General features: G+C 45.4%; 1 protein-coding gene across 2 annotated transcripts; it reads left to right on the top strand.

Annotated features, from left to right (window-relative positions):
- Positions 1–19: 19 nt before the first annotated feature.
- On the top strand, positions 20–11,855 carry prpf31 (pre-mRNA processing factor 31). Of its 2 annotated transcripts, none has more exons than XM_087139024.1 (12): positions 20–166; positions 1,280–1,486; positions 2,158–2,215; positions 2,640–2,723; positions 3,173–3,270; positions 3,947–4,105; positions 4,869–4,986; positions 6,370–6,527; positions 6,814–7,031; positions 8,223–8,424; positions 9,441–9,539; positions 10,977–11,855. In XM_087139024.1, the coding sequence occupies exons 2-12, from the start codon at positions 1,310–1,312 to the stop codon at positions 11,085–11,087; spliced, it is 1,482 nt and encodes a 493-aa protein (XP_086995150.1). In that variant the 5' UTR covers positions 20–166; positions 1,280–1,309; the 3' UTR covers positions 11,088–11,855. The 2 variants fall into 2 exon arrangements, with proteins under 2 accessions (XP_086995150.1, XP_086995151.1); XM_087139025.1 differs by having other exon boundaries at positions 47–166; positions 1,284–1,486.
- Positions 11,856–11,902: the final 47 nt, after the last annotated feature.

The following is an 11,902-nucleotide window of genomic DNA, read 5'->3' on the forward strand; positions in this document are numbered from 1 at the left end:
AAAGTCGAGTTGCGCCCGGCCGAGTCAGTGTTGGTTCACGACTGATCAAGAGGGGGCGCTGTTTCAAAGGAACGGTGGTTGTGCGAAATTCGTCGGCTTCGCGTCTTGTTACGACAAATTTATTTCTCGATTAGGCCTATACGGTCGTCATTAACAAGTTTTGGAGGTAGGTATTCGGATGTAGATTTGTGTATTTTGTGAAATGACGTGGTTTTTTTTTTAAGAATTGGCCAGACTAGCCTTCTCTGTTGGGAGTTAGCCTAAATCAGTTAATGCAACATGTAGTCCAGTTTCCGGACATGCCAGACTTGTGTGTTGTACATGTACGTTACTGTAGTGTAGGGCTTAGCCTAGACCTATCGGTAGCCTAGGGGTCAAGACAACTAGACCGTTTGCCAACTCGACTGTGTTGTTCTCAGTTCTACATTCCAAGAAAACTTCTGTTTGAACGTTGAAATGTAAGCTGCTTCTTGTACAAAATTTCTACAAAATGAAATCAGCCAGATTTCTGATTTGCACTTCAACATTTTTTAACGATTTATCAAAAATCACGGGAGCCAAAAAATTGACAAAAATTACAGGGCGATGGGTCACGCACTTTCTTCGTGTGATTCCAAATACTTTTTTCATACTCGACAGTCATACAAAGTTTCGCATCGAGTGTCTGTTCAATCAAAATGACTTTTAGAGTTTCTTTTTTTTTTAAATATGCCAGTGGAGTACTGACCACAATTTTCACAATCCAGAACTAGGAAAATGACTCTGCTAAGATGCCAGCATAAAGTGATCATGCTGATTGGCCGTTCATGATACACACTCAGGTAAAGGCTGGGGTGTAATTCAGCCACACTATAGTGAGCCAAAAAGTTCGACCAGCTTTGTAGTTTCTGTATAAATTTCATCAAATTCCCTCCCAGGTGAAAGTATCAGCACTTACCCTGGCAGTAGGCCCTATGCTAGGCGTAGTTCGGTGTAGTACATTGTCAATGATTTTTTAGGGCCTCCTTGATCACATAGGCCGTTTTCCAATACTCAAAGGTGGTCTCCGTCTCAGGCTTCATGTAGGAAACCAATCCCCGATTGTGGGCCTGAAGCGTTTAACTTAAATTGAAGTACTGTAATGTTTGGTTCTTTTGCATCTTACTTGATGTGTTGTGGCACTATCAGACTTGCTATTGCGCTTGCAACCTCAAAGTCAGGAAGTAAAAAACACAGTTGAAGCCTGAGACGGAGCCCAAGTCGAGTATTGGAAAACGGCCATAGCATCTCACTTTTGCAGACAGAGAGGTACCACGCCTGAACTGCAGCCATGTCCCTGGCCGATGAGCTCCTTGCAGACCTGGAGGAGATTGCGGAGGAAGGAGATGAAGTGGAGGCAGTCAACGATGAAGATGGAGACATCGAAGACGTGGAGGAGATCAGTATGGACGTGGATACGAAAGTGGACTCCATCACATCCATTGCCAAGCTCAGACACAGCAAAGAGGTCAGGACCAAATTTCAGTGTGTGCTCGGGTTCTACTATGCCCCCCCCTTGTTCCCTTGTCCCCGCCCCCTCCCCGGACTCATCCTTCCTGGGATCCGTGGTTATTATCGCATACTTTTAGCGTAGAATAGGGCCTGTTTGCAATAATAACTTGGGTTAAAATAAATGTCCCCTCGCCCTAAACTCTGCCAGGTCATTCAAAATCTTTCTGGAGGTTTGGGGATTTTTCACAGGATTGTGTAAGGTGGAATCCAGCCATTAATTTACATAGAGATTCGTGCTCCTTGGACATAAAAAAGTTATCACATTTAGGCTTCAGTACAGTCAGGGATTTTACAGAATTCGCAGAAGATTTTGAACGAAAGGCCCACAGATTTTTAAATACTCATGCAATATCTATTCAGAAAACTCCAGGGGATTCTGAATTGAATGAGCCAGTTCGGTATTCCGACAGCGCCTAACCAAAGCGAAGCGTGTCCGAGGTCATTTGAATAGACGTGCTAGGTCTAGCTTACCAGCACGGCCCTGAGTAGACTGGGCATGTGTACTTTATTCCTGAGGGGCCTTGCTTTTTGGCAATACCAAAGTGGCTCATTCTCCAGTGTTGGAGATATGACGGCATGTTTGCATGGTTGAAACCAAAACTATTCTTGCGTTCTTTGCTCTGGCAGTTGAAAAACGTGATGGGACAAATCGAGTACTTCCAGGAGAATCCTCGAAAGGAGGAAGGTAAGATGACACTCCAATGCCTCAGAGTTTCTCCACACCATTTCCCTTAGCAAAGAAAATCTTCACCTGAGGAGTTTTACCCAGTGTTGGCAACTCCATAAGCAATGTGTTTTTTGAACACGGGCCCTCCAGCACCCGGCAAGCTTGACGGATTTGAGTCTTATCCCAAGTAAGCTTGTCGATTTTTTGACAAGCCCGCTGACAATGCTGAGTTTACAGTTGCTTTATTTAATATTCTATTTTGGTGACACCCTGATATAAAAATCGATATCTCCCAAGGCAATAATTACATCTTAGAACTTCTTTTGAAATGAATCGAACACTTTGAATGCTGTTTGGGCATGTTACATTCTCAACTGCTCCAACATGGATCCGATTATATGTAATTCATGGCTGAGAGTTGCATCTGTGTTCATCGTTTCAGTGGTTGGTCCCGTGGAGGCAGATCCAGAATACCAACTCATCGTCCAAGCAAACAACCTGAGCGTCGAGATTGACAACGAAATCAGTGAGATAGAAGTGCCGTGTAGTTGTTTCCTGCTGTGGTGTGGTCCATGGCTTTTTGCACACCCTCTTTGTACCCAAGTCAATGGTGTTATTTTTCCCCCCGAGGATGTGCAAAATCCTATAGACCATATCACCGCTGACCAAAGTTATTCTGTTGTCTTGTTTTTATTAGATTGTAAAAACCTGAGAATAAACATTTAGATGATGCAACTGGTTACTTTTCTTGTTCGTTTTCTTAGTAAATTGTTTTTGACACTGAGGCACGTGCATTTTGACTGAAAAATTCCTGGGATGCAGTACCTATATTTTCTTGTTCATATCTTTCAGAATAAAATTTGAACTTGAGTAATAACCTTTTTAACATATTGGATTTTGCATTTTGATGTTGTCATAACAACTGCTCTGCCAGATACCTCAAAGCTGTTCCCTGCTCTTTGTTTTTTGGAACAGACATCATCCACAAATTTGTCAGAGATCACTACCAGAAACGCTTCCCTGAGCTGGAATCCCTGGTCCCCACACCCCAAGAGTACCTGCGGACGGTCAAGGTTTGTGCGTCAGTTTAACCCCAAAACTGTCAGATCCTTTAAAGTCCACCAGATTGAGGAGATGTTTGTAGGACTGAGAAAAGTATGGCCCAGCTGATGTTAATTAACCCTAACCATCCTCAATCCTTCAAAATCCTCCAGGCTGCTTTGAAGGATTTTGGAGGATAAAGGCTGCATGGCCAAATCGCATTGCTGATTGCAAAGGATGCATTGTCTCAAGGTTGTGGGTTAGTCCTTGTGTTGTGTTGCATAAATTCATTCCCGCATTATATGTGAAATCCTCCATACTGCTCTCGGGTACCATTCACACTGCCTCAACATCATGAGAATTGCCGGAGGATTTTGAAGGATCGAGGCAGTGGGCACCCCTCCGCGGGACATATTCCAGAAATATCGGAGGATTTTGGAGGACTGAGGCTGTATCCAATTTGCTTTCAGTACAAAAGGGCCTCAGCGGTTAGGTTGAATGTACACAGGGTTTGATACCTCTAAGAAAGTCAGAGTACTTGGAATGCGCCGTTGGTTTTGGAAGATCAGAAAAAGTGAAAGCATAAGATGCCTTGAAGGAGTTTAGAGTAATCATTTCAACATAGGCTCTGAACTGAACATTTTGTTCATTTGACGTGTGCTGAGCGTAGTGATCAAAAAGATTACATCTGTTGGTTTCCCTCGACAGGAACTAGGCAACACCCTCGACAACACGAAGACCAACGAGCAGCTGCAGGCCATCCTGACAAACGCGGTGATAATGGTGGTGAGCGTGTCGGCCTCCACCACCCAGGGGACAGAGTTGACGGAGGAAGAGTTGGCAACGGTCTTTGAAGCATGCGACATGGTACATCCCTGATTTGGACGACTTGAAACTCGGTTTATTTCAGAGGCGAACATTTGTAAAGTGCCAGTCCAAGTCGGTCTCACACGTAGTTTACTTGTTCCTTTGCAGAGACTTCAGTTGAAGTGAGTTGGGAAGGGTACATTTGCTTACTTGGGGCTTCGCCAAATATCCAAATATTCGAATGCAGAATTAAGAAAAAGGAGGGAGGAATTTTCTTTCGTTGTCAATGAGAAAAATTGACCCCTTCAGGTTTGTTTCAAGCAGATTCAGATGACAAGCGACAGAAATCTTACAACGATTCAAAAAGTAAATCATTCAGCAAAAAGCTTTTATAGAATAGAAATTTTCAACAGGACAAGGAGTATCGTTCGTCTCTGAAATCTTGCTAAATCGTGGCTGGAGATACTCCTAGATGTGAGAAGCTATTATATCGATCATAATGTACAATGGTGTGCGTTATAGCAACCTTTTTGGATGTGCTTGTTCATCAATAATCTGCCAGTTGGTACGACTGAATATTTGGATATTCAATTGAATCGAAGGTTGAATATTCGAATAGTGAATTATTCGAATTGACTCAGCGCTTCCAAAAATTACCTAGGAATTACTTGGGAAGCATTGCAACTCTACTGGTATCATGTAGGGCAGGTCAAAAGTCCATGCACTAAACGTGCCATTTTCTGTAGCAGTTGAAGTGTCCCGGCGATTCTGGTTCAGCATGAGAAACATGAATGAAGAGAGGATTACTCATTTGTTGCTGCAGGCGTTTGACTTGAACGAGGCCAAATCCAGAATCCAAGCCTACGTGGAGTCACGCATGTCGTTCATTGCACCCAACCTCTCCGTCATTGTCGGCTCGTCAACTGCGGCCAAGATCATGGGTGAGTCTGGACTCCTGAAGATTTTTCTACTGCCTAAATCTGGGGATATGTATGGTGTCCTTTCCTCCATAAATTGCCTTTTAACCCTTACCCCACTTAATGCAGCAAAGTAAAACACATGCAAAAGTCTGGTGCATCTTGATGCGCTGAGTAATCAACAGTAGCCAAACAAACTGGCTAAGTTGAGGCAAGGGAGCTAGTCCCATTGAACAATGCCACTGTTGGATCTTGTGATGACTAGCAACCACAGTGTCCTAGGCCGTTTGGCCTTGGGGATGAGTTGACCTATTAGATCTTGTGGTGACTGGCAACCACAGAGTCCTAGTCCGTTTGGCCTTGGGGATGAGTTGACCTGTTGGATCTTGTGGTGACTGGCAACCACAGAGTCCCAGGTCGTTTGGCGTTGGGGAGAGTTGACCTATTAGATCTTGTGGTGACTGGCAACCGCAGAGTCCTAGGCCGTTAACCACTTCGGACCGGGGCATTTTTCAACGTTGAGGATGCTGGGCCGGCATGACTATCATTTTTTCTGTTTTCAAAATCCTTCAACAATTCATCATTCCATTTAACAGTCGTTTATAGCCGAACGGAGTAATCTTCAGGCACTACTCTAAGTTGACAGGTGACCTTCATTGACACCCGAATATTTCAGCCAGGCCTGCAGCCTTGTAAACAGAGCCCAGATTGTGCGGTGTCACACAGCTGTCTTTTGTTCACGAACCTGGCTCAGTGCACTGCTGACCTCTTTTCAATAGGGGCCAGATTAGCATGCAGCGGTGCTGTGTGGCTCATCGCTGCGGTGGTGGAGAGCTTTTGTCCCCGGTGGTAATCCGCTTGCTCTAAATACCCCAAACCCTGGTATACGGTTTCAAAATAATGCTGGATTATCACCACTTTTGAGAGCGAAAAATTCCGGTCATGCCCAGCAGCCTGGTCTTTTGTTCGGAGTACGGTCTTTTGTTACAGGGCCCTGTTTCCTTTGTCCGAGTTCGGAGACCCCGGCCACACATATAAACCATACGGCTCCGATCCCGGAGTCCCCGGCTGGTAGTGGTTAAGCCTTGGAGAAAGTTGACTTGTTGGATCTTGTCACACTAGGCAGGCAAGCCACTTTGACAAACGATGCAGACTGATGCCTCTGGCAGGGTTTCTAGCCAAAGTACCCCAGAGAGAATTTATAATAGAAAGTTGAAACTGGCCTCCACGTGATAATTGGATCAATCTAGGTTCTTTTGAAATAAATGTGCAAGGAGAACAGAAAACTCAAGGTCTATCATAGCCAAACCGTTCCTCAAAAGGTTCAAATGACGTCGGTTATTTATGCACCAGAAGCATATAGGTGAAGTTACCCAACTCACTAATTGTTGTAATTTGTTCCTGTAGGTGCTGCAGGAGGATTAACGAATCTCTCCAAGATGCCGTCTTGTAACATCCTGGTCCTTGGAGCACAGAGGAAGACGCTATCAGGGTTCTCCAGTGTGGCCACTAATCCCCACACAGGTTACATCTACTACAGCGATCTAGTTCAGGCCACTAATCCAGTAAGTCTGTGACCCTGACATAAGTGGGATCCAAGTTCCAGGCCTCTATTCCAATCAGTGTGCCACCATCTTGAAGAACTGAGTTCCAGGCCTCTGACCCACTTCGTTGGCCACCTTCATGCAAGTCAGAACCAAGTTCCAGGCCCCTGATCCACTTAGTTGGCCACCGTAATGCAAATCAGAACCAAGTTCCAGGCCTCTTATCCAATCAGTGCGGCGTGCAGCAGTCGCAACTCTGGTCTCGATCAGTAATCTAACCGCTCTTGTTTCTTTGAATCAACGTCAGGATTTAAGGAAGAAAGCGGCACGTCTTGTCGCGGGCAAGTGTACCCTCGCTGCCAGGGTCGACAGCTTCCACGAGAGCACCATCGGCACGGTCGGACTGAACCTACGCGAGGAGATCGAACGGCGGCTTTCCAAGCTGCAGGAACCGCCCCCTCCCAAGCAGGTGAAGGCTCTGCCAGCTCCCATCGACGTCAGCAGGAAGAAGCGTGGTGGACGAAGGTAGGCATTGAGCCCAAACGCTAAACCCAGAGAGACTTACAGTTGCCAAATTAAAAGTCTGTTCAGACTCATTCAGCCTCATGTCCGGCTACAACTTTTGATACAAACTATATGGCTGTAGGCACTCATCCATCCCTAGATATTAAGACCTCTCGATTTTGCCCGTGATAAACCTGTGACTGTCACTTGACTCGTGTTTTTCTAGGCTGCAACTCGCATGATCTTGATGTATGTTTTCATTGGTTACTCAGTGAGAGCAGTGAGTAGTGATCTTGCAGTAGTAACTCACACCACAGACTACAGCGTGAGTTGCAGGAAAAGTTTTTCTTTTTCGATTTGCTTCCAAGAGGCCATTTATTTTACTCACAAATAATTCTACAGAAGGTAAAAATAGGATGTCGTAGAGCAAGGAGTGAATGACAGCACTAGACGTTCGCATGAAGGACAAGGCATGCATATTCAAATGGAGAAATAACAGAATTAACCGTAACCCTCCTCAGTCCTCCAAAATCCTTGGGGTGGTTTCAGAGGGTTGAGGGCGATAGGCATGGCTGATTGCGAAGGATGCCATGAATGAAGGTTGTGGGTTAGACCTTGTGTTGTCCTTGGTCAGTCATGCATAAAGTCAGCCCGATATTTCTCTCGAATTAACTGCACTGCTCAAGGATGCCATTTCCACTGCCTCAACATAATGACAGGAATTGCCAGAGGATTTTGAAGGATTGCGGCAGTAGGCACATCTCCAAGTAACATTGTCAAGAAATTTTGGAGGATTTTGGGAGAATCCAATTTTTTCACCCCTCCCCCACTTGTAGGATTCTGGAGGATTGAGGAGGGTCCCCAGCAAAAAGGACCGAGGGGGTTTGGGTTAATGCTTTACTTCTAATAAGACTGTGTGTAATGTGTTTGATTCATTTCAGCTACTTCAGAGAAACTTGGGCTTTATTATACTTCAACAAACTCAGGATGTTAACCTAAATTTTGCCGTGGCTGTGGTCACGTCAGCTTACATGCTTTCTTGGTTTTAGGAAAATGTTCGCTTCAAAAGAAGTCAACCAGACTCTGCCTTGGGTATTACTAGACTGGCAGTGAAATCTAGACCACCGGCAATCCAGTGGGTCATTTCAGCCTTGCTAACATCAAGATTAAGTGGGAGATTTTGCTCTTTTTTGCAATTGTTTCATCGTTCAGAGTGCGCAAGATGAAGGAGAAGCTTGGCATGACCAGCATGCGTAAGGCGGCCAATCGCATGACGTTCGGCGAGATCGAGGAGGACGCTTACCAGGAGGACCTTGGCTTCTCCCTGGGTCAGGTGGGCAAAGCGGGAACGGGCCGTATACGAGGACCTCAAGTGGACAACAAAACGCAGGTCAAGATATCCAAGAGCTTACAGGTGAGTGAGCCGAGGACCGTCCTCACATGAAGACAGACCTTGGCTTCAGAATTGGCCCCCAAAAATTTGCAATCATTTTTTTTAGGATCAATTCTTCTTGCCCTCTCCAATTTGGGTTTCAATTAATTCAGCGGCCAGTTTGTGTCCACATGCTAACTTTCAGATAAAATCTAATCAACAGTGCAATTCGAATGTTGTTAGATTGGCAAAGGGAAAATGTCTTTGCTATGTCATTGCGATGCATTCCAGCCGCTCGTTTCTTTCTGAAAAAGGTTTTGTGTTTGAAAAGTAACCTTTTTTTCCTGAATGTTTTTTGATAAGTCTGAAGGAAAACCATGAACCGTAACCATCCTCAATCCTTCCAAATCCTCCCAGTGGTTTTGGAGGATTTGGGGGGAATTGAGGCTGCCTGGCCAAATTGCAATGCTGGTTGCGAAGACTGCATTGTCTCAAGGTTGTGGGTTAGTCCTTCTGTTGTGTTGTGTTGTGTTGCATAAATTCACGCCCACATTATACGTGAAATCCTTCATACTACTCCTGGGTGCCATTCCCGCTGCTTTGACATCATGAGAGGAATTGCCGGAGGATTTTGAAGGACTGAGGCAGTGGCCGCCCCTCCACAGAACATCTTAACCACTTTATGGTGGCTGTTGGAGGATTTTGAAGGTTTTTAAGGGCGTATCCTAGCCAAAAGGGCCTAGGCGGTGAGGGTTAACCCTAACATTCCTCAATCCTCCAACAGGTGAAGGACTGAGGAGTGTTAGGGTTAGTGGAGAAACTGAATGGTGCTTGCAGCTCCAAGTCAGAACTTCTGATGATCCATCATGCTCTTTTGTGCTCTCAGCTTTGCAAATCTGTTGGTGTCTCTCTGTGGGGTATGCAGTGCCCGTGGCCTTGCAGTCTTGTCCCCGGGAAGGGATAGGGGGTACTTGGGTGCGAACAGCAGGTAGGCCGACCCGCTGGCGGCATGGTCAGAGCGGTTGAGGTCACTCTCTTGTCTGTCTCGCTCTTCACAGCGCCAGCTGCAGCGCCAGCAGACACACGGTGGACGATCGACGGTGAGGGGGAGAGAGACGTCTGGCACAGCGTCCAGCGTGGCCTTCACGCCGCTGCAGGTACGCTGTCGGAATCCTGTCCTGCTTCTGTTACAAACCAGAGGTCGCCAACCACAAACACAGAAAACAGGCACAAGAATTGGCCAATACATAAAATTATTCACATTATTTTAATTAACGAGGTAAACCACTTAAAACAAAGCAATGAGCTTGCAGTAGCGAGATTAGAAACAGCCATGCCAAGCAAAACAAAATTTATAAAGCGGCCATGCAAAAACTAACACTGAAGTAACATTTTGCAGCCACACAACTCGGCCAAGCAAAGGAAAACATTAATACAGACATTAAATTTAACTTACTTGTACGAAAAATAAAGACCGCTGCCCGGTCGGTGCAGAACGGTGAGCACAGCCATCAAGGCCGCGCCCCATGAACAGCACCTCCACACCAGCACGGACCCCAGTCGCTATGAAAACCAACCCCCACCGGCAGCCCAAAGGTAGATCCTAGCAGCAGCAACGTAGCCTTCATCAAAAACAGGAGTGCGGACCTCAAACTGTGCTCACGCACGTTCACCATAACTGACACCGACCGAGGCCGAGCAGCCTGCTATAAGGCCTTAAATACAGAACGAAACATTCCATGCAAACAAAAAAGGTCCATGCAGCTTTGGTATTTAACGAACAGCAACAAAAGACAGGTACGAATAGAGGCGTTATGTAACACTTTTCAAAATCACTAAGTTCCTCCCGTGCACCTGCCTGCAATCCATTCTTTAAATGTAGTAATAATGGATCGTCAGAGAGTGGACATATCCACTCTGTCTGGTCTTCAAGGCACAATTTATCCCAGCTCATCAGGCCTGTAAGCATTTGTGAAACCATCTCAGCTCCCTGGGGCTTATACAGCTCGATGCTGCCATTTCAGACGCAAGCAGCTAATCAAACATAACCATCTCTGCCCTCACACGCACCCATTCACACCCCTGGTCAGAGAGAGGCAATCAAGTGGGAGTAAAGTGACTTGCCCAAGGTCACAACATGTCACCAGCCCCTGGATTCGAACCCCAGACCCTACATTCAGTAGTTGCAACTCCTTACCAGAAGGCTACACGCCTCATGGTAGATACCACACAAATAGATATCTCAGCCGATGGGATCACGTAACTTTAAAAGTGGCCAGAAAGGATTCAGTTTTGTCTTTAAATTCTTTCTGCCTGTTTAGTTTGGAGGTGTGAAGGTTCGGAACATGTTTGCTTTGCAAGGTGTTGAAAGTGCGACTTCAGAAAAAAATTGTGCCTCAATTTTTCATTTTTCTTGGATTCGTTGAAATGATGTTACTGACTTGTGCCTCATTCTTCAACAGTAGGTCCCAACTTTGTGTAATTTAACTCAAAAGATTTTGGTAGAGAGTTGTGTCTGGAACCAAGCTCAGGTAGAAGGGAAAGTGATCTTTCCCAATCGGGAATGATGCCCATTTTTGCTGTTTCCTCGGCAGGGTCTGGAAATCGTCAACCCACAGGCGGCAGAGAAGAAAGCGTCCGAGGAGAATGCCGGGTATTTCTCAACGACCTCAGGCTTCAAAAGAGTCTTGTCTGGAGCCAAATGACCTTTCCTGGAAGATGTCATTTAGTAGTCATGAGGTCATTGCCATAGCAACCAGAAAATCCATCGTTTAGTTGTGCGGTGATATCTTTAATACACAGAAAGCTCTGTACACAATTTCTGTGGGTTACCAGGGAAGTGGTGAAAAAAAACTGTGCCGAAAGTGAGGTCACTGATTTGGTATGTGGGAAGCATGCATGCACATGCTGTTTTGGCATTATGGCCTATTTGACATCATGAGGGCATGCTGAATCCAACTTCAGAAGCACATAATGATCGTTTCGGAAAAGATCGGTCACAGTGGCTTTAAAGTGTTGGTCAAGGATTTTTTACTCAACATGACATGATTAGGGTAAGGCATTAAAAGGCTTCAGTGTTTTTTGACGTGTTCGTTGTTTTGGAATAGTGTCTACATAAAACCGAGTTACCATGAATGCCACCCTATCGCAGTTGGGGTAACATGTATAGCGCCCTCAATATCCGTAATAAAGCAGATTGTATTTGCCTGCCCAGGATGGCTTTTGCTGTGTGGATCTGAATTCTTAACATGACACAACGAATCCACCGCACACACTCTCACACACGTTGCAATCCCAGACCACACGGCTGGCTTTTCAAACGACCGTTCAAACCGTGGTTTACCTTTTAAGGATTGTGGGCAACTCTGCACCGTGTCAAAGTTCACTTAATTTACTTCATCTTGGCAGAAGGAGCATCTTTTGTGTTCTTTGTGTTCTAATAGAAATAGGTGTGAATAAATGATGGCACAGATCAGGCTTGGTTCTGTCCAGAATCTAGAGAGTAAATGCAACAAGTGGG

Source organism: Acanthaster planci, linkage group LG07 (assembly GCF_054643075.1).
Source record: "Acanthaster planci isolate LZ-2023a linkage group LG07, COTS_SCS, whole genome shotgun sequence".
NCBI lineage: Eukaryota > Metazoa > Echinodermata > Asteroidea > Valvatida > Acanthasteridae > Acanthaster > Acanthaster planci.

What these genes read in the sequence shown, in the direction of transcription:
- prpf31 (XM_087139024.1), top strand. Translation starts at nt 1,310, where the DNA reads ATGTCCCTGGCCGATGAGCTCCTTGCAGACCTGGAGGAGATTGCGGAG. An exon ending in AGCTCAGACACAGCAAAGAG is followed by an intron (nt 1,487 to 2,157) that starts GTCAGGACCAAA and finishes TTGCTCTGGCAG; the next exon opens with TTGAAAAACGTGATGGGACA. An exon ending in AGATATCCAAGAGCTTACAG is followed by an intron (nt 8,425 to 9,440) that starts GTGAGTGAGCCG and finishes CGCTCTTCACAG; the next exon opens with CGCCAGCTGCAGCGCCAGCA.